This window comes from Thermomyces dupontii, assembly GCF_041956625.1.
Source record: "Thermomyces dupontii strain NRRL 2155 unplaced genomic scaffold VTN31scaffold_8, whole genome shotgun sequence".
Classification (NCBI taxonomy): domain Eukaryota; kingdom Fungi; phylum Ascomycota; class Eurotiomycetes; order Eurotiales; family Trichocomaceae; genus Thermomyces; species Thermomyces dupontii.
This window is the reverse complement of record NW_027192314.1, coordinates 659485-683708: the sequence shown is the minus strand read 5'-3', so window position 1 is coordinate 683708 and position 24224 is coordinate 659485. Positions and strand designations below refer to the sequence as shown.

The 24224-nt window shown below is 56.5% G+C and overlaps 10 protein-coding genes across 10 annotated transcripts; 7 read left to right on the top strand and 3 right to left on the bottom strand.

The window, feature by feature from the left end:
* Positions 1-61: 61 nt before the first annotated feature.
* VTN31DRAFT_7036 (uncharacterized protein) lies at positions 62-3779 on the top strand (the record flags this gene model as incomplete). The annotated part of the gene is made up of 3 exons (XM_069407713.1): positions 62-368; positions 1113-2694; positions 2750-3779. 3 exons carry the CDS (start codon positions 62-64, stop codon positions 3777-3779), a joined length of 2919 nt encoding a protein of 972 aa, XP_069258339.1.
* A 412-nt stretch (positions 3780-4191) lies between these two features.
* On the top strand, positions 4192-5889 carry VTN31DRAFT_7035 (uncharacterized protein; the record flags this gene model as incomplete). Its single annotated transcript, XM_069407712.1, has 2 exons — positions 4192-4854; positions 4906-5889. The coding sequence occupies 2 exons, from the start codon at positions 4192-4194 to the stop codon at positions 5887-5889; spliced, it is 1647 nt and encodes a 548-aa protein (XP_069258338.1).
* A 309-nt stretch (positions 5890-6198) lies between these two features.
* Positions 6199-7334, bottom strand: VTN31DRAFT_7034 (uncharacterized protein; the record flags this gene model as incomplete). Its single annotated transcript, XM_069407711.1, has 5 exons — positions 6199-6438; positions 6499-6673; positions 6740-7046; positions 7115-7238; positions 7305-7334. The coding sequence occupies 5 exons, from the start codon at positions 7332-7334 to the stop codon at positions 6199-6201; spliced, it is 876 nt and encodes a 291-aa protein (XP_069258337.1).
* A 244-nt stretch (positions 7335-7578) lies between these two features.
* Positions 7579-8175, top strand: VTN31DRAFT_7033 (uncharacterized protein; the record flags this gene model as incomplete). The annotated part of the gene is made up of 1 exon (XM_069407710.1): positions 7579-8175. One exon carries the CDS (start codon positions 7579-7581, stop codon positions 8173-8175), a length of 597 nt encoding a protein of 198 aa, XP_069258336.1.
* Positions 8176-8307: 132 nt separating this feature from the next.
* VTN31DRAFT_7032 (uncharacterized protein) lies at positions 8308-10398 on the top strand (the record flags this gene model as incomplete). The annotated part of the gene is made up of 1 exon (XM_069407709.1): positions 8308-10398. The coding sequence occupies one exon, from the start codon at positions 8308-8310 to the stop codon at positions 10396-10398; it is 2091 nt and encodes a 696-aa protein (XP_069258335.1).
* Positions 10399-10698: 300 nt separating this feature from the next.
* On the bottom strand, positions 10699-13116 carry VTN31DRAFT_7031 (uncharacterized protein; the record flags this gene model as incomplete). Its single annotated transcript, XM_069407708.1, has 3 exons — positions 10699-12627; positions 12681-12869; positions 12934-13116. The coding sequence occupies 3 exons, from the start codon at positions 13114-13116 to the stop codon at positions 10699-10701; spliced, it is 2301 nt and encodes a 766-aa protein (XP_069258334.1).
* Positions 13117-13480: 364 nt separating this feature from the next.
* On the top strand, positions 13481-15157 carry VTN31DRAFT_7030 (uncharacterized protein; the record flags this gene model as incomplete). Its single annotated transcript, XM_069407707.1, has 2 exons — positions 13481-14197; positions 14252-15157. 2 exons carry the CDS (start codon positions 13481-13483, stop codon positions 15155-15157), a joined length of 1623 nt encoding a protein of 540 aa, XP_069258333.1.
* Positions 15158-17394: 2237 nt separating this feature from the next.
* Positions 17395-20271, top strand: VTN31DRAFT_7029 (uncharacterized protein; the record flags this gene model as incomplete). Its single annotated transcript, XM_069407705.1, has 1 exon — positions 17395-20271. One exon carries the CDS (start codon positions 17395-17397, stop codon positions 20269-20271), a length of 2877 nt encoding a protein of 958 aa, XP_069258332.1.
* Positions 20272-20816: 545 nt separating this feature from the next.
* VTN31DRAFT_7028 (uncharacterized protein) lies at positions 20817-22104 on the bottom strand (the record flags this gene model as incomplete). Its single annotated transcript, XM_069407704.1, has 3 exons — positions 20817-20993; positions 21052-21590; positions 21645-22104. 3 exons carry the CDS (start codon positions 22102-22104, stop codon positions 20817-20819), a joined length of 1176 nt encoding a protein of 391 aa, XP_069258331.1.
* A 359-nt stretch (positions 22105-22463) lies between these two features.
* On the top strand, positions 22464-24201 carry VTN31DRAFT_7027 (uncharacterized protein; the record flags this gene model as incomplete). Its single annotated transcript, XM_069407703.1, has 2 exons — positions 22464-22526; positions 22579-24201. The coding sequence occupies 2 exons, from the start codon at positions 22464-22466 to the stop codon at positions 24199-24201; spliced, it is 1686 nt and encodes a 561-aa protein (XP_069258330.1).
* Positions 24202-24224: the final 23 nt, after the last annotated feature.

Below are 24224 nucleotides of genomic sequence, written 5' to 3'. Positions count from 1 at the left end.
ATCGTTGACTTTGCTCCTCATACGTTGTCCCTCCCCATGATCTCACCGACCGGTTGATACCATGGATCCTCACCTCCCGCCGTATGCTCTCCCGTCCTTGGTGGGAACCGCGCCGCCGAATTCAGCACCGCGATCGCGTGCTTTTGCGTTTCCGCCCTCCTCGCAACCCGATGCACGGCTCTACCCTGGATACAATGCTTTTCAGCGCCCCGAGCCCAATCCGCCTCGCGCCATTACGCCGTCCTACGGACTCGAGCCGAAAACACAACCGCGATCGCTGCCTCCTAACGGTTATCCGCCCCGGATCCTGTCAAACAAACCGGCTACACCGGGTCTGGAACACGCGCCGGCATACTACAATCGTGAAGGTAGGATGGAATTTCTGCTATAATCTCTGTTCCATGTGTTCCGTTCCCTGTGTAGACCTTGTCGCGTTCGCGGTCCGCGCACGGGTGTTTTTTCCCGGTCGCGGGCCCCCGAGATTGGGAGGGGACACACCCTGAGGACCGCCGGCCACATTCCTTGCTCTCGCCGGTCGATCGGAGAGGAGAGGCAGATGCCCAAAAAAAAAAAAAAAAAGCCACCAGACAGTGACCAGACGGGGGCTCGAGATACTTTTTGTCCCACATCGGCCCTTGTCCACGGGGGTTCAATGCCAGGGCGATCTGCAGGGCCTGATTGGCTCCACCGGTGTCTTTCCCCGGATGCACTAGTCTATTTTGGGCGAGCTACCATTCCTTCCCGATCTGGTTTAGCGCCTTTCCTCTGGCACCATCCAAGACCCACGCGGTGTTTTCTGCGACACCTGACCCCCGAACCCTTCTTCTACATTGTACCTTCATGCTGCTGCTCTGATCCTTTCCCTCTGGCCCTGTCCCTCTCCTTCCCCGCGATCCCGCCAAAAATGAATCGCGCTTCCCCATTTGATCAGGCAAGCCGCTCGTTGATTGACCGCCGAGGCAACAACCCCGTGTCTGCTGGTGGTGAGTTGCGGTCAGAGCCGCCAAGAGAGCTTCACTCGCGGCACCCGTGTTCCGTCCACCCGCGCGGCGTGGTCGTTCAGAATGGTTCTGCTGGAGCTCCGATGGATGCTGATGGTGCCGCCTGATTAGATCTGACCGGTCCGCGCGATCCCTTCAATCGCCAAATGCGTCCTCCATCCCCCCCGCACCCGTATCCGGCGCGCAACTCCGCGTCCCAGCCGCCGCCCGTACCGTCGTTCCCGTCGCGCGACTCGAATGCTGCCCCGACACATCGTCCCGGAAGCAGCATGTCCATTTCGGCAATGCTGGGCTCGGAACCAGAGCGAACCACCCAGGAACCCCCATCGTCCTCCCTCTTCTCGCGGCCCCCTCTCTCGTTTGGCGCCGGTCGCCCACCTGCGATATCTCCGGCCTCCGCCCCTGCGCGACCTGCGTCCTCGCTCGATGAATCCCTGTATCGGCGTTCCCAGACGCCAGATAAGCTCTTCAACAATGGCCAATCGCCCCGTCCGTTTCATGCTGGTTCAGGAAATGGTGGCCAATCGCAGCCACCGCTCTCGGACTCGACCAGATTCGGCGCGGGCAGAGCCAGTCAGCCATTTTCGCAGGTTCTGGACAAACCGGCGACCTCGCAACCCACCACGCAGCCGACGAGCAGTGAGCCGCCGTACAATTCTTCCCGTCGCCCAAGCCTGAACGCGCCGATTCCACGACCGAGCAGTCAGCCCCAAAATGAAGAAGTCCGAGGCTCAGCATTCAGTCCGCGGTCACAATCGCATCGCTTACCTGGCTATCCCGATCCGGAAAACCGCCCCCCACCTAGGTTCGGAGGTCTCTTCTCGGACCAGGCTCGAGACCAGTCCGAGCGACAAAGAAATGGCCCCAATGAAAGTGATCCAAAGCCGTCGGCGCTCGGACCGTTCCATCCGCGATTTGGGGCCAATTTTGCCGACCGCGAGAGCACGCGACCCTCGCATCTGTCCCCCTGGGCTCCCCCTGGAAGCAAACCACCGTCCCCGGAATTGCGCCGGTTCCCGGCTCCTAGCGAGAGTGGATCAGGCTTTGGATTTGGCTCCATTCAAAGCTACACCAAGTCTCTCGGATCTGGAGGTTCTCGGCCCTCCCCGCAGACCGGGCCGACATCCGGGGTCTCAACCCAGCCGCAAAGTAAATCAACACCGCCCCCCAATGAACAGCAGCAGTCAATGCCGGGTAAGGTGCAGAATCAACAGAACCGGCCGGCGCCGACCTCTGTCCCCGCGAGCAGTCAGCCGACTGCGTCGGGCACATCGGCGACATCCGACGAACAACGTCGGAAGGGAAGCGAGGAACTCTTGCAGCACCGAAATCTGCTCGGGCTCGGACCCGATGGCAAGCGCGCTGGGCGTGCCTCGCCTCTTCCGCAAGCGGTTCAAGGTGCGCAGGCGCAGATCATCGGGGAACCCAATATCAAGGGAGAACTTGGCCGTGTGTTCTCGGGCATTGGCAGCGGCGTCGGGACGAATCTGGGGTCATCTGCCTCTTTCAAGCGGGATGGGATCTCGGGTCGGCCTGACGGCGCCGAGAGTAGTCTGATGGCGCGGAAACGAAGCATGAAAGATGAAGACGGACCGAGTGAGAGCAACGACCAACTCTATGACGGCAGGACGTCTGCCTTGGTCGCTCGCGGTGGTGCACGACGAGGGCGACATCTTCATCATCACCATCATCAGTGAGTCCTGACTTTTGTTTCCAGTTATCGTATGAATTTGCAGCTAACAATATAGCCATCACCATCATCGGTACAGAACTGATGAGGAAGGTGTATCGCGAACGCCGTCCGGCCCGTTACATCCATTGGCAAGGACGGGTACACCAACAGAATCGGGGTCCGGGCCTGGTGGCATTTTGACAGGCCATCATCACCATCACCATCACCACCACCACCATCATCATCATCATCATAACATTTCACGACCCTCTTCTACTTCCATCCCCCCCGCCCCAACGATTCCACGTGAGGCTCGGGTTGTCGTCAACATCGAGCCATTGTTGAAAAGTGTCGCGCATCTCCCGCGACGCCATTTGGGTTCCACTCTCTACGCGCCCCGAATTGGCGTCCCTACCGCGGCAGCGCCCGCGGAGAGCCAGAAGTTTGGATACGCCACGACGCCAGTGCCGATTCCCCGGTTTGAGGGCAAGGAAAATTGTACCTTCACAGTGCGCGTGCCTTGTTTCCGCATTGATGATAGCCACCGCGAGGAAATTTGTGCGCGCCGCGCACTCTGGGGTACAGGAGTCTACACCGATGACTCGGACCCCGTGGCTGCTGCCATTCATTCGGGGTTCATCCGCGGCGCCTGGGGCGAGGACGTCGACATCTCCATGCTGGACTTGGAGATCAAAGAAGGCCACAATCACGCCCCGCCGCCGGATCCCAATGCTCCCGAGGGAGAGAAGCGGCTACCACCGGTACCGCCACCAAACAAGGACCTGCATATCACCCTCCTCATCCTGCCGCGACTGGAGCGGTACGAGTCGAGTCTGATGTACGGGCTCAAGTCTCGAGCCTGGGGCGATACGCACGACGGGATGAGTTTCAAGGTGGAGCGTGTCGAGTGGGTGGACGAAGGGTCGACCCGTGGCGAAGAGCGCAGCGGCGAGGCGCGGCGGAAGCGCCTCCGCAATATGATGCAGACCGGGCGGATCTGCACGGGTCCGACGTTGAAGCGCATGCGCCGACTGACCTTGGGCGGGAGCCAGCTGGCCGCGACTACGGCCGCAAACACGTCAGCACCGGTGGAGTCTGTTTCATGATGAGCTTGCGGTTCGTTCGCGCATGTATGTATACTACTACGAGTAATGTTCTATGGTTCTGGAGGGTTTGAGGCGTGTTGGGCTGAACATGATGGGCTGGATATATAGATATTTCAATCAGATAGCGACTTAATCTTGTCTTTGATAGTTTGATACCTGAAGCAATGGACGAGGGATGACTCGATGACAAGCATGAACTTTTATCGATAAGCTTATCGCTTATCCTGGCGCCTCGGAAGATCGAAATTCCGAGCTTATCGGCATTGTAAGACTAGCCATATTAGGTTGGATCAGTACGCTTCTCTTACCAGTTCAAGTTTAGCGTAAGAAGCGGGAGATTCAATTTTCATCGGCCTTGAACTGCGGATCAAGACTTAGAATTCTCAGAGAGAACACCAACCACTCAGTCACCATGGCGGACGTGGAGGCGCCCTCAGCGCCGACAAAAGCCGTTGCGCATATGTCTCCACAGGAGGTCATCGAAGCCCGAGAAGCGAAAAAGCGGCTCGCTGAGGCAAGGAAGAAGTATGGCCGCGGCAAGCCCGTCGCCATCCGAAACATCAAGGACAAGAAGCTCCGCGGCAATCTGAAGGCGCTGGAGGAGCGGTACAAGAAGGCAGCGCTGCGGGCTCAAGATGCGGAGATTCTGCTTGAGAATGAGGCCGGCTTCCTCGAGCCGGAAGGGGAGCTGGAGCGAACCTACAAGGTTCGACAGGACGAGATCAAGGAAAACGTCAGCATTGAGACAGCGAAGATGGGGTTTGAACTCAAGCTGGAGGAACTGGGACCGTACCGAGCGGATTATACGAGGAATGGGAGGCATCTGTTGCTCGCGGGGCGGAAAGGGCACGTTGCGACGATGGATTGGCGCGCGGGGAAGCTAGGGTGCGAGTTGCAGCTGGGCGAAACGGTTCGAGATGCCAAATGGCTGCACAATAATCAGTACTTTGCCGTCGCGCAGAAGAAATACACCTATATTTACGACCATTCGGGCATGGAACTGCACTGCCTGGACAAACATCTCGAGGCTACGCATCTGGAGTTCTTGCCGTATCACTTTCTCCTAGCCAGTGTGGTGAGTATGGATGTGAATCCTGGTTCTATCGTTTCTAATCGAAACACATAGTCGACGACAAGCTATCTCAAATACACCGATACTTCGACGGGCCAGCTTGTCGCGGAGATTCCGACCCGATTAGGCGCGCCGACATCGTTCTGCCAAAACCCTTGGAACGCCATTCTCCACGTTGGTCACCAGAATGGCACAGTGACATTATGGTCGCCGAACTCGCAGCAGGCGCTCGTCAAGGCCCTCGTCCATCGTGGCCCAGTCCGTTCCATGGCCATTGACCGACAGGGACGGTACATGGTCTCGACCGGACAGGACCTGCGGATGAACGTGTGGGATATCCGAATGTTCAAGGCGGTCCACTCGTACACCTGCCACCAACCGGGCGCGACCGTTGCCATCAGCGACCGGGGACTCACCGCGGTCGGCTGGGGCACACAGGTGAGCGTCTGGCGCGGTCTCTTCGACGCCGCCGCCGCTCCCGACCAAGGCAAAGTGCAAAGCCCATACATGGCGTGGGGCGGAGACGGACGCCGCATCGAAACCGTCCGATGGTGCCCATACGAAGACGTCCTGGGCGTCACCCACGACAAGGGCTTCGCCAGCCTCCTCGTCCCGGGCGCCGGCGAACCCAACTTCGACGCCATGGAAGCCAACCCTTACGAGACCGTCAAGCAACGCCAGGAGGCCGAAGTCAAGGCGCTCCTGAACAAGCTCCAACCCGACATGATCTCGCTAGACCCGAACTTCATCGGCAACCTAGACACGATCAGCGAGCAGAAGCGGCGCGAAGCGCTCGGCCTGGACAAGGACAAGCGCGAGGACCCCATCGAGAAGCTGCGCAATCGCGGCCGCGGCCGGAACAGCGCACTGCGCAAGTACCTGCGCAAGAAGGGCAGGACCAACGTCATCGACGAGAAGAGGCTCAAGGCCGAGGCCATCCAGCGGGAGCGCAGTACCCGGGCGGAGGAGAAGCTGCAGCGGCAACGGGAGGAGTTGGGTCCGGCTCTGGGGAGGTTTGCGGCGAAGAAGGACTTTTAATGTGTATATTTCATTTCATATTTTTTGGGGGGAAAAAAGAAATCTTTGTGCATTCTTGTGGATACCCGCTGGTTGTTTATTCAGGCTTTTTGAGGATGTGATGGCAATTACATATGTTACGACTAGAATCGTTTCGCATCAAAAGGAGTTAGGCTATGTTGTCTCAATGAAGTCTCGAAACAAGAAATTTCACCACGCAACGCCTATCTAAGGACTGTCAAACCCAAGAACACGTCCAGCAAAGAGAAAAGAAAAAAAAAAAAGTTATTCAATGATCAACCCGTCGAATGACCGACGCACTGCGTCGAATCATGAGAAATCCTCCTCTTGCGCCTCGATATTGTTCTTGATCCGCAGAAACAATGTCGTCTTCCACTTGTCCAGCTTACTTAGCTGGTCAAACTGGAACAGCTTATCGGCGAAGGCGTCCTGGTCGCCTTGCTCGATGGTTTGGATCAAGTCGGCAAGGAGGAGGTATTCTCTTGTCGACGACCAAGTTGGATCGATCTCTTTGTAGCTTTCGAGGGCGCGATTGGCGCCGACAAGATCCTATCGGACAGGAAAATGATCAGCGGTGAAATTTCCTGGGCAGTATTGGATGTGACATACCGTTGTAGCGAGATGGCAAATACCGGCTTTGAAGAAGTAGTCCTTGACCGACCACTTCATCAGATGGTTGTCCACAGAGGCCTTGCCGACCTTCTCATATTGCTCGATCGCCTTGTAATAGTCACCTTCGATGGCGGCAAGGTCGGCGACCTTGAGGAAGTATTTGTTGGCAAGTCTGGTTTTGTCAAAAAATAACGGCGATCAGAGCTGTCCCGTTCAAAGTTCATGCGATATGACATACGCTGTGGCATTATCACTCTCATACCACTCCGCCGTCTTCTCGTACGCCTCGAGCGCCTTCTTCGCATTCCCAATCTCGACCTCATACACCTCGCCTAGGTTCTGCTGATGCGACGCCGCTCGCCGGAAGTTGCCCTTGGAGATGTAATGCTGGATGGCACTCTCCAGGACGCGGACCGCATCCTCGGGATCCGTCTTGCGGTAGACCTTGAAAGCCTCCGTCAGGCTGTTCGCCGCATCGTCGGGTTCATTCAGGTTATTCCTCTGAATGTCCGCGGCTTTTTCGAACGCAAGACCGGCTTCCTTGTCTGGATTCCATTGATTTGGGCGGTCAGTGGATTCGGCGGGCGCTCTTTGGTTCTGGTCAATAACGCACTCAGTTTTTGAACTCGAAAGGCGTTTGCGGCTTGGATGTAGAGATCGGCTGCGTTCTCGTATTTCTCTGTTCGTCCGCCGAAGAAGCTGAAGCCTCCTTGGGCGCTTTGCAGCGCTTTATCAGCCTGGAATCCACCGGCGACGTCAGTATCGGGGATGCGATGGTGGATGGTTGGAGGGGTGGAACTGACCTTTTGAAGCAACGCACGCGGATCACCCATGATTCCAGAAAGTCGAGAGAGAAACTGCACTTGAAGGATCGATCGATCTATGTCAGGATAGATCTATTATGCTGTCTGAATGTTTTTGGAGAGTCGTTCAGTTGCTAACGCCGTCGGTCCAGCTTACGCTGCTTAGCGGGGGAAAACGAACCTATTTCACCGCCTTCGTTCACCTTTGGAGAAAACTCCACAACTTTACCACTTTTTCGCGTCTAGAGCTCCCCGTCTTTGCAGCAATCTCACCATGGTCTTCTCGCAGTGTTTCCGCCGCGTCGTCCTTCGCTGCACTCTTCCGGTCGGCTTCCCGGTTGTCCCATCCCGATGCTACGCGTCCCAACCAAAGCTGTCCTCGGTTCAGGACTTGGCTTCGCTCCTCTCGAAACCAACTTGGTCGGTCCGATCGCTTCTCCCAGACACGACTGCACGGTCTGAAGATTCGGCCGTCACCGTGGAGACTCTCCGACATTTGCTACGGCTGTCGGCTCTCCCTCAGCCGAGTAGTAAGGAGGAGGAGGAAGCGATGCTGCAGACATTACAATCGCAGATCCATTTTGTGAAGGAAATCCAGGCTGTCGACACGACGAACGTCGCGCCTCTACGCAGCATTCGAGATGAAAGCGAGGAAGCCGTCAAGGAGTCTACAATTGGTCTGGACAGGCTCAAGGATGCGCTGGACAAAGAGCGCGTCGTGGGCCGCACCAGAAAGATTCAGCGCGTACCATCCGAAGATCAAGGAAGACCCGACGAAGGCGAATGGGATGGCAATGCATTGGGCTCGGCCTCGAAGACCAAGGGCAGATACTTTGTCGTCGAGATCCAGTCTGGCAACGAGAGCGCCTGAGACTGAGACTGGGAAATCTTGCTGAGTCAGCAACGCCTAGCGACCGGTCCAATAGCGTCTCTTGCCCGTCTCGTCCAACCCCAGGAACTCTAGTCCTGCAAGCTGTCTGGCCATCTTGCCCAAGCCACGACGATGGCAAGCAGACTGCGTCAATTCGCTGCTTCAAAAACTGCTCCTACCAGCACGGATGAGAATGACGACGGCAAGAGTCTTCACACGGTCCTGGACGAAGCTCAACAGACGGAGCTCGTCACGTTGATATGCAAGATCTTGGATTCGATGCGAGAGACGATCTCCTTGGCCTTTCCGCAGTCGACGGCTCGTGCCACTTCAGGAGCACACCGATCCGAGAGATCCGACCGAGCAACTCCTTCGAAGACGGCTACACCGGAGCGCCGGTCTAGTTCCTACCCTCCCGATGCTGTCCCATCAGGACTCAATTCCCAGGCGAGATTGAGAGCACTCAGATACTTTGATGAGTGGAGGGAGACTGTTCTCCGCAGGATCTCGGAGGTGCTGCACCAATCGGAGGCAGGGAGTAAAAAGCATGAGCAAACGCTACCGCAGGCAAATGACGACGACCGTCAGGACGTGCGCCTACTACAGGAGGTGTATCCTCCGGTGGAGAGCTCGTTGTTCGCGCTTCCGAGAGTGGATAGACTACTGATTCTGCATTCGTTGCTTCTACTTCTCCTCAGTCTCAAACATTATAGTGCCCATTCGCGCGTGCTTCTGCTCCGTGTCGCCTCCAGCCTTCGAATTCCTCTGCAGGAACTAAACGAAGATGAAAGAAAAACAGCACGTGGTCTCCTGGATGTGGCCGTGACGATGTCTGCGGACGAAGAGGCGAAAAAACGGATTGAAGAGAATAAAGAAGCCCGACGATGGAAGGTGGGGCTTGCAACCGTTGCGGGTGCGGCGCTCATTGGAATCACGGGTGGACTTGCGGCGCCATTGTTGGCGGCAGGTATTGGTACGATCATGGGCGGCCTGGGTCTCGGCGGGACCATTGCTGCGGGGTATCTCGGGGCACTTGCGAGCAGCGGAGTGATCGTTGGGGGCTTGTTTGGCGCGTACGGCGGCAGGATGACGGGAAAGATGATGGACAAGTATGCGCGAGAAGTGGAAGACTTTGCCTTCATCCCGACACGGGGCGTCTTTCAAGAGTTCCTCAGCGAGAAGGACGCCGCGAAGGAAGATCGCCGGTTGCGGGTGACGATCGGGATCACGGGCTGGGCCAACGAGGAAGAAGACATTGTGACGCCATGGAGGGTGATCAGTGCCGAATCGGAAGTGTTTGCTCTGCGATGGGAGTACGAGGCACTGCTCAATCTGGGCAACTCCATGCGCGCACTCGTCACAACGGCCGCATGGACCATCGCACGGCAGCAGATCCTGTCGCGAACCATCTTTGCTGGGATTATGAGTGCCGTGATGCTGCCTTACGGCCTCGTGAAGCTGTCTCGGATTGCAGCGAACCCTTTTAGCGTGGCCATGTCGCGGGCGCAGAAAGCCGGAGAGGTGCTTGCAGACGCCCTGATCAACAAGGCGCAAGGGGAACGACCAGTGACGCTGATTGGGTATTCCCTCGGCAGCCGAGTGATGTTCTGCTGTCTGCGTAGCCTTGCCCGGCGACGCGCATACGGCTTGATTGAGTCCGCCATTTTCATGGGCTCGCCCGTGCCCTCGGACGAAGAAGACTGGCGGATCATGCGGACCGTGGTTAGTGGGAGGCTCGTCAACATCTACTCGGAGAACGACGCGGTGCTCGCCCTGCTATACCGTGCAACCAGCATGCAGGCGGGCATCGCGGGTCTGGAGCGCGTCGAGCACGTGCCCGGCGTGGAGAACGTCGACGTCAGCGACCTGGTCAGCGGCCACCTGCGCTACCGGAACCTCATCGGGCAGATCCTACGACGGATCAAGTTCACCGAGCTCGACCCGGCGGAGCTCCGCCGCGAGGAGGCCGCTCTGCAACAGCAGGACCGGGACATCACGCAGCAGCGGGAGCGGAACGAGCGTCGTCGACGGGAGCGGATGGCCCAGCGGCCGTCCCAGCCCAAGGACAAGGACGGAGAGGAGGATGAGGAGGAGTCGCAGATGATCCAGTTGATTGACGAGGAGGAACAGGAGGTGCAGGAGGAGGTCAAGCAGCAAACGCGCGAGAAGATGATGCAGCGGCATATGAAGAAGTTGAGTGTGAGTGATGGTGATAGACCGTAGACATACTGCGATGATAATTGATAATTTTCATTGCTAGCTACCTAGCTAAAGTGATTATGCTTTGCAATGTATTGTGGAACGTACAAAAAAAAAAAAAAAAAAAAAAAAAAAAAAATAAAGACATGATCAGGCCAGGATCATGAGGCCAACACCAGGGTTCGTGACTCTCATCGCACATGACAGAATTCATTCATCCAAGAAAAAAACATCGAATCCATCAAACATGTCCATCAAATCATAAACGAATCATCAAACCTGTACACGTTCCGTGCAATCCCCACCCCCCCCTTTTTTTTTCTTTCACAACCCAGCGAACCTCGCCCATCCCGCCGCACGAATCGGCTGCGTCGGTTGCGCCTTTATCCTCTCTTCCTGTTGCAAACCCCCACGACCCTCCTCGGCAACCTTTCCGCTAACCTCTCGTCGCCGGCCAACACCCAGACCCGAGATGTAGCTATTATACGACGACCCGGGCCCGGAAAGGCCGCGGCCGAGGTCGATGCCGGAGTTGCTGACGACTCGGCCTTTGCGGTCTTTTTCCTTGGTGTGCGAGGAGGACGACGGTGACGAGGAAGGGGTCATTGTGCGGCGCCCCCGTTTGATGATGGAGAGTGTGCGCGGGGGGGTTGTCCTCTTGTTGTCGTTGTTGTCGGAATCGCTGGCGTCGGGGTCGGGGTCGGGGTCGGAGGAGGGAGAGTCGGATTCGGATAGGTGGTCTTCTTCTTCTTCCTCGTGGACTTGGATGGCTTCGTAGTGGGTTTGTTTGACTCCGCCTCGGAGGGTCCAGATTTTCCTGGTGTTGATTTTTTTGCTTGGGGAAGATGTCGGTTCGTCTTTGGTACTAGTGAGTTCGGTTTTGATGCTTTCCTGCGTGGTGGTGGTGGTGGTGGTGTTGTTGTTGTTCTTGTTGTTGTTGCTGTTGATGATTTGCTCGTCATTCACATCGCCGCGGTTGACGGAGATATCTGCGAGGGCTGCGCGGGGACGAGTTGCGCTTGCTTTCCTGCTGCTCGATGGAGTCAATGCTCTGCCCGGAGTGATGTTCTCCTGTTCGGTCGGCTTGGGCAGCGGCGTCGGCGGGTTCATTGTCAGCGGGTTCTGCACGAGCTTGCGCATGCCGTCGCCCAGGTTCTTCTTCTGCTCTGCGTTTTCCTTGTTCTCCGTGACGCCGTTGCCATGGTCCTTCTCATCGTCGTCATCACCGTAGCACTCCTCGCTTTGTAGGGCAGTGTACTCGCCGCGCGAGTGTCCCTCCTCGGCACGACTGACGTTGACGCGGCCAAACTTGGAGACGTAGGTGCGCCAGTCGCCGTTGCCGCTGTACAGCAGGGAGCTATTGCGGCTGGAGGGCTTGCGCAGGTCGTCGGGGTCGTCATCGTTGGCCGGGGTGCCTGTCGACGACGGATACGCCACCCAGTTGGCGGATGATTCTGACGACGATGCGTTGCTCGCCCAGCGGATGGGTGCGTAGTTGCCGGACGACGGGCGGAGCACGGGCGCCTGGTCGATCACGGAGTTCGAGCGAGACGGGGATTTCGCGGGCTGCTGCTGCTGCTGCTCACGTTGTTCGCCTTCGTACGAGTAACCCCCCGGCAGGGAGGTCTTGGATTGATTGTAGTGCTTGTAGAACCGCTCACCAGGGGAGCCGCTGCGAGGAGGAATCTGCGGGGACGGCGGTGTGTCGTCTCTACCGGGCGACGCGGGAGGGCTTCCGTTCAATGATGTCGACGAGTCCTGGCGCGTATGGCTAAACGGAATGGTCCGCGTCGAGGAGGCCAGCGTGCTATCGCTGAGGTGTTTCTCCTTCATGATCTCCGTCTTGGTGAGCTTGCCGCGCCTGTGCTTCGGCCGCGCAGTGAGGTGGCTGTCCTCCTCGAGCGGGTTCACGTCCGGCGGAAGCCGGGCGATCATCCGGAACACCACTGCCAGGTAGATTGAAATGACGAGGGAAATCAGATGGAGGCCGCCGCAGACGGCGGAGGCCAGGAACAGGGCCTGCACGATGGAGGCGGTGATCTTGTCGTTTTCAAACAGGCTGCCCCAGTTGTACACGCCGTCGGTGAACTCCCTGCAGGCTGCGAAGCTGGCAAACGCGTAGAATGGGGCTAGACCGGCGTCCAGAACGCAGGAGAACAGCGCGTAGCTGGCCGACGAGGCCGGGGCGCGGCTCCCGGCGGGCCGGGCCAAGTGGTAGATTGCATAGATCGTGTGCACGATGGCCACCGCAGGCTATACAACCGTGTTAGTACAATCCCCCCGGAAGAAGACGATGAAATACAGACCGCCACTCGAATAATCCATCCCAGCGCAACATCAGTGCGGTTGATGCAAATCACGCAAAACAGCACACCCAGAGCCCCAATCAAGGAAACGACGCGCAGCAGTAACTGCAGAATCCTCGCCCTGTTTACCCGGGTTTTGGTATGTGGACTCATGGGGGTTATTGTTTTCTTCGGCGGAGGAATGGTCCACTGGAATCATCATGTCAGCATTCCGTTCCCATTCAACGAATGCACGTGAGTACTTAGTACTCACAGTATCAGGGTGACGATTGAACCGAACCAGCGGTCCCTCGGGCTGCCTTCGCCGTGGCTGCGGCATCTGGCTAGCCTGCGTGACGGCCTTGGGATTGAAGGGCGGCGACGGCGATGTCGGATCGTTGAAGGACCATTTGGAGGGATGATCGTAGAGGAATGGCGGGGAGGAAGATCCACCCATGGTGGTATCTCACTCGCGTGTGTGGCGGTTCAGTCAGGTATCCGGAGTTGGGAGGAATGCTACTCTGGCACTCGAACCATGGAAGTTTTTTGTTCTCCAAACCCTTCCGAGGCAAAAACGAGCGAAACGGCGAGGGACCATAGGGCTGAGAAGTGTTTTGTAAATCTGAGCGTTGGCACGACAACGAATGTGGGTCCGATCGGATCAGATAAGAGATCGCCCAATTAGCTTCGGTATCTAATTCAGGGTATTCTACTATTCCGCATACGGTTAGCGCATCACGTGACAAATAGTTCCTGTCATTCCGCAGAAGACAGATGTTTGGCGTTTGGCTGCTTGGCTTCTCGAGTCGAAAACTCTGACAATGAACATATCTCGCACCTCGTCCATATGCGCTCGATGTGCGCTGCGAGCACTTCGCTCGTCCGGATTGCCTTTTAGGCCAGATGGTCGTCGATACCTCTCATCGGTCCTTCGAGACCGGCCGTTCAGAATTGCCGTCGTGGGATCCGGCCCGGCTGGTTTCTACGCGTCGTCCAGACTGCTCAGCAAGATTGAGGATGCCGTGGTCGACATGTACGAGAAGCTGCCAGTTCCGTTCGGGCTGGTTCGATACGGTGTGGCGCCCGATCATCCCGAAGTGAAGAACTGCGAAGACAAGTTCACCGAGGTCGCAAATTCTCCCCGGTTTAATTTTATCGGAAATGTTACCGTCGGTTCCCAGTTGCCTCTGACAGCTATCAAGCCGCATTACGACGCGATCCTATTTGCTTACGGTGCAGCTGAAGATAGAGAGCTTGGGATTCCAGGAGAGCGTGGCATACACAATGTGCTATCCGCGCGGGCGTTTGTTGGATGGTACAATGGCCTGCCAGAGTATCGCGATCTTCCTGTAGACTTGGAAGCCGGTGACACAGCGGTGATAGTTGGCCAGGGCAACGTGGCATTGGATGTTGCACGGATCCTTTTAATGGACGTTGACGCGTTGCGGCAGACGGACATTACAGAATACGCGCTGGAAGCGCTGGCCAAGTCTCGAATCAAACGAGTTCGAGTGGTAGGCCGGCGAGGTCCCATGCAAGTATGCTGCTGCTCTCGATCCAACATTAGTTCAGCCACTCAATGTTCTCACTAGGCTGCCTTTACGATTAAAGAACTTCGGGAGCTGCTGCAGCTTCCGTCCGTGTCGTTCGACCCAATCCCAAAAGATTTGTTTCCCCCAGAGGACGTTATTGCCTCACTGCCTCGCCCAGACAAGCGTCTTGTCCAATTGCTCGCCAAAGGCTCGACAACGGAACCTGGCAATGCCACCAAGTCTTGGTCCCTTGATTTCCTTCTCTCCCCTCAGTCTCTGCACGGGTCACCGCAGCAGCCAGATCAGCTTACGCATGCCGTTTTCCGACGTAATGAGCTCGATCCCGCTCGGCCGTTTGCACGAGACGCCTCTGTCCAACAGCACTTACTCCCGAACGGTCAACCCGACGAAGTAACCATTCCATGCGGGAATTTCTTCCGCAGCATCGGCTACAAATCCCTCGCACTCCCTGGCTTCGAGGATCTGGGCATCAAATTCGATTCCCGTCGTGGCATTATTCCACACGATGGATTCGGCCGTATTACCAGCTCCGAATTCCCTGCAGAGGAATGCACCACGCCGCTTGACGGCTCGGTCATCTCTCACTTGCCCGGTCTCTACTGTGCCGGGTGGGTCAAACGCGGACCGACCGGCGTGATCGCCTCGACCATGATGGATGCCTTTGCCACTGCCGACTCCATCGCGGCGGATTGGGAGTCGCAGAAATCCAGCCACGGGAGCGGTCAGGTCCCGTTCCTCAACTCCTCGAATGGGGGCAGCACGGGGCTGGGATGGGACGGAGTTCGGGAGGAGCCGCTGCGGATGGGTCTCCGTCCAACCACGTGGCAGGATTGGGAGCGGATCGACGCGGCCGAACGGGAGATTGGCAAACAAAAGGGCAAGCTACGAGAGAAGTTTGGACGGGTGGAGGAGATGCTTGAAGTGACCAGTGCTGCTGCGCGGTGAGCATTGTCGCTTTGAATTGTATAGTACGAGTACCCGTATCCGTGTAGTTATCTCGCGGTCATTGTAAAGACCGGACTTGGACCTCTTGTATGATGGCTCATCAACGGTAGGTTGACGATTACTCTGGACCAGTTCTCCGTGCTTTTTTCGACCCGTCATTCACTACGGCTGCTCGGCATATGAGGGATGGCGGGGAGTGGCCGAGTGGCGATCTCTTTATCAGCGATCAGCTATCAAATTCAGCAGCGCCGTTCATCTTCCCACACACTTGAGTTCATGTCATTAGGTAGTTGAGTCAGTAAGTTGTTTCCTCTTGATAGCAAGCCCCGCCGAGTTCCGCGTATCCGATTGTCACTGTACATACTCTTTCTCTCAACTAACCGAAGCCCTAACTGATTAGGGTTTGGTGCTTTGATGACCGGCATCATTGGATGGGTGCCCCTGACGCTAATCCATGAATGGTTAAACATGTGTCCTTTTTCCTTTTTGGGTTAATACGTAAACTTTGAGTTTGTGACGAGTAGACTCGATAAGTACGGCCAGTAGGGACCAGAGGCAAACTCTCCAGTCCACAGTCCACACAAAGTTCACACAAGAGCCTCAACCAGACCTGATGTTTCCTTTCAAAGAAACCATGGAAGAGCGAGCATTCTTTTCTGTTGGATCTCGACTATTGAATCAGACTGGGCAACGATATTCCATGGTTTTACTACTCGGTAGGCCTACTCATAGAATATTTCAGATTGTGAACCATCTCTCCAAAGCATTGTCAAGAATGTCAGTCTTATCACGGTCGTCTACGGAGGATGTGGGGTTGAGCACGGATGGGATTCAAGAGCAATCCTCTCATCTACTACCTACTATGTACAGTATTCAATTCCGGAGGTAGCAGGACAATCCAAAGAAAATGTCGCGAAGATGCTGACGAATACTTAGTTATTAAAGGACGAATAGCCTGAAGAGTCCCTGAACTCTGGCGCAGGGCTTTAACCCCTAACCGCAGTACAGTACAAATATGTACTCCGTACGGAGAGGGAGTTGATTGATCCATTCAAGTCCCATACCGTTGGCCGTTGAACCTTGATTATTCTGGTTCAAAATTGAAACAATTAAGCACCTTGTTAGTAAATTAGCCGTCAATTTCAAATTGTAGATCCAATACCTCGCTCGAATGCTATGAGTCAAACTACCTATGAACGAGTCTAAGGAGTCATCCTGCATTACCCGACCCGGCTGCCGACTGCGCGTGGCTGCCATGCAGCCTATATCTGCAGTTCTTCAGCTGGCTTCCAATCCCTATGCAGCTTAATGCAGGGCCCCCCCCGTCACCATCGAGACCCCGACTTCGTAGATTACTCTGAGATTGGCCCCAAGACCATCCTGCCGCCGTCGGTTGGCTACATCGATTCACATCCCGGTCGTCTTCAAATCAGCGGTTGACCCTGGCTTTCTTGAAAGCGAATAGGTGATAGGCTCGGTGAAGCACTCTCAGCAACCTTTCGGCCTGCTCCGACTTGCATCGTTCAAGGCTGCGAGGTGATCCGATGCCGCATTGGCTCAGACGCTTGTTGCGCTCAGCCCAGGAACCCCATCCCAAGAAGCCCCGCTGCATCCACTTGGCGCAGTTGGCGTCTTGGTGATACTCCGCTTGGTCGACGGCCTGGTGAATGCCATTCGCCCCGAATCAGAGGCCCTGGGGATCCATCCAGGCGTCGCCCAACGAGACGGAGGAGGGATGACGTTCCTGAGTTTGTTCCTGAGTTCCGGCTAGCAGAGGGCGACTGGGCCAGCCTGTGAGTTTAGAGTTCTGGGCTGAAGCGGCCGCGGCCATTCGTTTATCCAACATTCTGTCACGAGTTCACAAAGGCTTATTTTTCTTTCCGTTGCCCTGTCATAGTTGTCATTCGTGGGTGACTTTTTGTTTTTTTGTGCACAGCGCGCAGAGGGGAAGTCCAAGGGAAGGAAAATCCCACCGATCAACACTGCTTTGCAGTTCGCTCTCTGCGAATCGGCGCGCGGCCCTGGATGGACCCATTGAGTGCATGACCGTGAGATGCAACGGGTCAGCTACATGTCGAGGAATTCAGTCACACCGCTTGATCATTGCGCTTCATCGTGGTCAACTTCCCCTCTAAAACTACGGCAACACTACTCGCATCACGATTCCCAAACATGAAGACCCTTTAAATCCTGCGATTCTTTCACTGTCTGGAGGGTTCAATTGCGGACCGTCGTCAATGGATCGTCAGTCTCCGGCGCCGCGGTCCGCGATCCCTCGCCGTGGACCGCAGCTGAGTCGCATCCGGACCGATCTCCCGTTGAACAGCAACAACAACAATAACAACAACACCATCCCCACAAATGGCCCCAGCATTCGGAAATCACAGTCGCAACGTCTCCGGCCCACTGTCCCTGACAATGAGTTAAAGGTACCCCTTCAGCCAGACCGGCTCAAACGGGACACGTCGAAATCGAACCTGCGAGGCCTCTTTACCCGCAGCGGCAAAAACACGCAAGATGGCGAGACGCAGTCCACCAGCAGCGGCAGCGACGCCCGCAGCGCCCGCAGCACCGGGGGCGCCTTGCGGAAGTTGGCGGAAAAGCCGTCAGTGGATACCATTTCTTCCAGTGCGCTCCTCGGGGCGACGGGGATGTTTGTCGTAGATATTCCTACATCGTCTTCAGGCCCAGTGCCTCCGACCCCCCCGCGGCCTCCTCCTCTCAAAAAGAAGGACAAGCCAAAGGATTCAGAGAGCTCGGCTGCGACATCCTGGTCACCACCGCCGCTCTTCCAAGCGTATCCCCAAGCGGTCAAACATGCCTGTCTCTCAACGCCCGTGTTGTCGGCAGAGTCGATTCTGCGCATGCATGCTTCGCGCACGGCCAATTCCGAGGCTCGGGAGCACAGCACGCTCCGAAAGAACTCGGCGTCTGCGGGCCCGGATCGCAAGCACGTGCGAAAGACATCTGGCTCCATCAGCAAGACACAATGGACGAAGAAGATCTTCGTCCTGGTGACTTCGGGCCGGCTCCTCCAATATGCTGTGGAAGGAAACTCTGATCGTCTACCAGAGAAGATATTGCGTCTGGGCCCGGCGTCGGCAGCATTCGCAAGCGATGCTCTGCCTGGAAAGCCGTGGGTGATTCAAGTCTCCCACGCATCCTCAGACGAAGGCAAGATCCCGACGCCGGCGTCGCAGGGGTTCTTCTCCCGGATTGGCATCCAGAGTGGGACGGCGCGCCGCGTCGCGGGAACGATATTCCTGGTCTTCACGAATCCCGAGGAAATGGAGTCGTGGCTGAACGCGATCCGGAAGATGATTGCATCACTGGGCGGAACAAAGTTCGAACAACAAGCCGAGGAGGAGAGCCAGGATTCGCAGCCCCAACGGCGGCAGCCCGTGGTTCCAGACGGCAGCCAACAGCGGAGCGACAATGTTCGACGGTCGTTCGTTTCGGAGTCCCCCCAGACCGCGTCGCCATCGCCGTCGCTACAGGCGCTTCGGCGTTCCCCAGCCTCTGCTAGTGCGCGCCGGAAGGGCTCTTATCAGGATGGGCTGAGCAATAGCAACAATTACAATATGCCCAAAGCATTCAAACGTCGTTCCATCACCGTGCAGAACTCGTTAGACACCATATCAGTCTCGACTAGCATCACGACGCTCGGTGACGCCGACACGGTGTACGAGAATCCACGAGACGCGCCCTTGCCACCCAGCAGTCCCAACAGTGTGACCAAGTTCCCACCACTGGTGCTGGAGGCGTCTCCCCCAGTAGTCTCATCGCTCCCAGTGTTGACTCCCTCCGTCTCGTCTGACGACCTAGGCAAGCAGACAGGCTCGCATCGACAGTCCCTGTATGCCTATCCTTCGGTGCATTCGGACCGCCAGGTCAAAGTGGTTGAGAGGAGGAGTCGCCCCCGATCTCTGATCAGCGATGCAGTGTCTGTTCGGGACACTTCATCGGGTCGTTCGTCCCCGGCGGCGGAGAACATGGCGCCGGTGCCACGGGGTTCATCGCCGCCGCCCAATTTCAGCCTGCCGTCCTTTGCTAAGCGGCAAAGCATTTTTCGAAAAGGATCGGCTCCATCGCAATCGTCCGTTGAGGGCCTACGAGGCCTGGGGTTGTTGACCGCTCCCTCTGAGGAATCGATAGTCACCACGCCGCACGTCGATTCTCAGAACCCTGCTGGGTCGCAAGATCAATCGAACAATCATGTCTCGAGTCCGCCGTCGTCGCCGCGGACGACCGTGCCAGTGTCCCTCTCGGGATCCCGCATCGCCAGTCCCAATACATCTTCCCCGAAATACCGGACGTTGCCCAGCATTTCCCGGCTTCAATCGCCGGACTCCTCCGTTGCGCCGCAGAGTCGCCCGTCGGCAAGTGACACGCAGAGGAACGGATCGTCCTCGATTCCACGCACGCTCGCAAGATTCCCCAAACCCGGCGATCTCAACATCCCCAATCGAACATCCAGCATCCCGCAGGTGTTGAATCCGAACGAGAGCGGCAACGCAGCAGCGCCCCTCAAGGCATCCGGTACGCCTCCGACGATTCCCCGGCTGTCTCGTCCCCGTCCCATCCGTACTACCAGCTCCCCTGAATCCAAGCAGGGTCGGTCGCCGTCCTCATCCACCGTCAACCCGGCCGCGCAACAACCAATACCAACAACAACAACATCATCATCATCTTCATCATCATCATCATCAATATCCATATCTCCCCGACCCATACCAAAACGCAGCCCACTGTCCTCCGATTCTTCCGCACCCTCGCAGCAGCCTGCCCTCACCCTGCGCAAGGGTCTGCATAACATGTCTCTTGCCCCGCCGGCACCGCCTCCAAACTACCCTTTACCGGAAGTCCCCGCGCACGTCGTCCAGTACCGGTCTGCTTTGCGCGCCCGTCTTTCCACCGCTTCTCCTGCCAGCTCGGGCGCATCCCCTGCCTCCTCATCGTCTTCGCATCCTCCTCCTTTTCCCACTCCTCCATCGTCTTCCGTGGACTCGCCGTTGTTGTTGAAGGAGCGCTCGATTAGCCTCCATCAATTCCCTCGGCCAACCGGGTTTTCGCGTCCGGAAGCAGATGCCAACACGGTTGGGTCACCAATCTGATTGATTGATTGGACTGATTGTTGATGCCTTTTCATGACAACGTATTGTACGTTTAAGGGCTCTGGAGGCTGTTTGTTTTGTCTGCATTTATTTTTCTTATTCCCTTCCCTCAGTTTATATACCACGTTCTGTCGATTTGTTTTTTCTACCATGTACATGTCCATGATTTGTTTTCAGTGTATATGAGGGTGTCTGGTGTTTTCTGCTTCTCGGGATGAATGACTTCATCAAACTTGGCCTAAAAGATGAAAAAGGCGTCGGGAATGACCAGATGGCATGGAATGCAACTACATAGCATGATTTTCACTGTTTTTCCTATTGCGAATACATTGCTCCCTAGGTATATATTATTGTTGATGAAGTCTCATGGTTACTTTTAGATAACCCATACATAGAAAAAAAAAAAAAAAAAAGAAGGCAAGAAAAGGAAGAAAGAAACCGGCAACGCCAAACATTCCCATGTCCACCCTGAAATCGTTGTTTCGCCTTGAGCCAGCATCATTGTGTAGAGCAACCGGCAGGATTGTAGATTCAAAGCTACACTATTAATCTTCTTCGGCATCTTCGACGCTGGCGGCCAGATTGCGTTTCGATGCTGTCCCGCTGGAGGAGCTGGGCTTTGTTTCGGAAGAGGTGGTTGTTGCTGCTGTTGTGGAAGCAGCGCCGTCCTCCTGGGATGGCGAGGCCGTGGTTTTGCCTTTCTTTGACTTTTTCTTCTTCTTCTAGAGCGCATGTTAGAGCACATTTTGGGATGGTTCGAAAAAGGGATGATAAGCTCACTTCGTTCCACGCCCAAAGAGGCTTGAAACTGTCGACAAAGCCCACGTCCTCGAAGAGGTTCGGGAACAGCCAGATACCGGGCGGCACCGCAAAAACCGTGACGCAGAAGAGAATTAACCGGAAGATTGCCAGGGCGAAGAATAGACCCAGCAACCCCAACATGCCCACGCTGAGGTACCAGACGCCCTGCCGCAGCATGACAGGCCACAGTGGGAAGAGGACGATGGCGAAGATGCCCGCCACAAACGCGGCGGCCAGCGCCTTTTGCTTCCATTGCGGACCTTCGTAGAGCCAGACGTAGTGCGTCATCGGGTCGGTGTCCTGGTGCTGCTCGACCTTGACGGTCCAGAGGCCCTTGACCCGCTTGCCCTTGTTATAGTTGGAGCTGACCTTGGAGACGCGCAGAGCGAGGAACGAAAGCGGGAGGAGCTTGAAGGCGTTCTCCGCGGAGGCGCGGTCCGTCACCGGCGGGAGGAGCTTATTCTTCGCCGCGGCTTTTTGGTACTCGGGCGATTCAAGCGCACGGATGGCCCGTTTAACTAGACGTTGATGTCAGTGATAAATGTGTCATGCAAAAGGAAGAAGAGCATTACCCTTGAACATTTCCCTCCGTTGACCATCGAGAATACATGTGCGCGCCTTCAGATTCTGCGACCGCAACCACTTGGCCAGCGCGATCGCCTTGGGATTCGGCGGGGCGTTCGGATTGACGGACACCTGCTGCTGAATCTGTTGCACCTGCGGCTGCCCTTGCCCTTGTTGTCCTTGCCCTTGCCCTTGACCCTGAGCCTGACCTTGTCCTTGTTGTTGTTGCTGTTGCTGTTGCTGCTGCATTGCTGCTCGTTGCTGCAGAGCGCGCATCCGCAACTGATTGACATATTGCTCCGGTGTCATGCCCGCTTTGGCCGCCTCCGCATTGAGCTGCTCCCGCTGCATCTTGCTGAACTCTTCGACCGTCATGCCTCGCTTTGCGGCTTCGGCGGCGATCTGCTGCTGCATGTGTTGCTGCAGGGCCGCGAGTTGCTGCGGCGTCATCCCCGGGGGAGCGGCCATGGTTTCTCTGTTGGTGAAAAAGAGACGGGTTGTTCCGGGAGAAGCACAGAAAAGCAGAAGATGTTATGGGAAAAGGAGAGCTGATGACGTCCAAAAGGCCAGTTGTTTCCTACGCGGGTTTCCTAAAAGGGAAAAGTGGCTGATCGTGCCCGCTCCTCGGTTCATCGCTCGATGCTCGCAGTGTACGGAGTACCAGAACGGGGACGTCTCTCCTACAGAGCAAGATTTCCTGCTTGTCACTCGGTAAATCCTTCTGCTCATTAAGGCGACACGCCGGACCGCAATGTCCCGGCCAGCCGGGCCCAAATACCCCTTTCTACAAGAAACGCTGATGCGCGCGATGAACAATTCCCTCCGCCATGTCTGGCACCTATACCCAGGATACTTCGCTCCTCAATGATTCCTTCTGGGTGGTTCTCCTGGTACGTCGCCAAAGGCCTACTAAGATGCATTACAGTCTGCTAATGTGCGCAGAGCCAGCGCGATGTCGCGGCCCAGGTACCCATCAACTTTGTCACCAATCCGACCATCTCCCTGACGGCAGCCTGTTTCGGAGACAACTCCTACAATGGCGTTGATGGCTCCCTGTGCCTGTCGAACCTCTTGACAATTGGCTACCGCCGGATCATCATCGATGTGTACTGGTCGCACCAGACGCGACGATGGCAGCTGTGCCCGGTCACGCTGCCATCCAGGGACTCGTCAGAGTCGGAGAACACGCAGCATAATCTGGGCCCGTATTCGTGCGATGACAGGTTTCATCTGGGCACAATCATCAACTTGCTACGCGAGTATTTCCACGAAACCGAGGAGGCTATGGAGAGACAAATGCAGTACATCATACTTAACATTCATGCCGCACGGGATCCCTACGCGCCAAATCAGCCGCCGGAACCACTTTCTTCACAGGAGCTCCCCTCTGGTGGTTCTCTTCTGGGCACATTGTTTCGACAGAGATTGAGTCCGTTCATATATACGCCGGCGGACCTGCGCCGCGATCGCAGCAACCTGAACGAATCGTGGTTTGAAGATACAACAAGCTTGACGCATCCGATGAACGGCTTCTTTACCGTAGAGAAAAACGACCAAGGATTTCACACGACACCGGATGGGTGGCCATGCGAGGCGTACTTTGTCAACCGCGGGAACTGGAGGTTACTGCTGGGTTGGGGTACAGTTGATTCGCAAATGCAGGGGTATGACTTTGCCGCCGACCGCGACGTGATTTTCTCCAGAAAAGACATCACCAATCACATCAGTACCACAGTGACCTCGAATGGCAGCGGCCTGGAGTCAGCATGCTTCTTCGACCCCGACAAGACGGACATTGGCCCGGTCAACGCGTCGTGGGCCGAGACCGATTTGGTCACGAACCTGACGCTCAGCTACGAGACTTCTCTCCTGCTGCGCAACGCTAGCGCCTGCGGCATCTCGCCCGTGATTAACGTGACCCTGAATGGGAAAAGTGCAGATGTGGACGTGGATCCGTATCGGAACCTGTCCATGTCGTCGGCATGGTCGTGGGCGCTGGGGGAGCCGCAGAATCTTAGTGTCCTTCCGGATGCGGGCTCGATCCTCGATCCCAACCGGCTATTCCGCTGCGCCGTCATGGACATCAACTCGACTGGTCACTGGCGAGCCGGCAATTGCTCTGACGAGTACCGCGCCGCCTGTCGGGTTGACGGATCCCCGTACTCGTGGCTGATTTCCGGCGACCGGAGCGCATTCCCCGACGCCGTCGATCTCTGTTCCAGCGGGACTTTTTTCGACGTTCCGCGCACGGGGCTGGATAACTCTTATCTCTACCAAGCTGCGCAGACTGCGCTGGGCGAAGAAGAGAGGTTCCTCTGGCTCAACCTCAACTCGCTCGACGTGCAGTACTGCTGGGTCCTAGGCGGTGTCAATGGGACGTGTGTCTACACCGCGGACGCCGCAGATGTCCGGCGCAAGACCATTCTGGTGCCCACGATAGCGGCCATTGTGATCCTTCTCATCACCGCGCTGACGCTATTTGTCAAGTGCAATGCCAACAGGCGGACCTCCCGGAGACGTAAGCGGGTTATTGAGGGCTGGGAATACGAGGGCGTGCCGTCGTAATGGCTAGTATGTAGCTCAAGCAA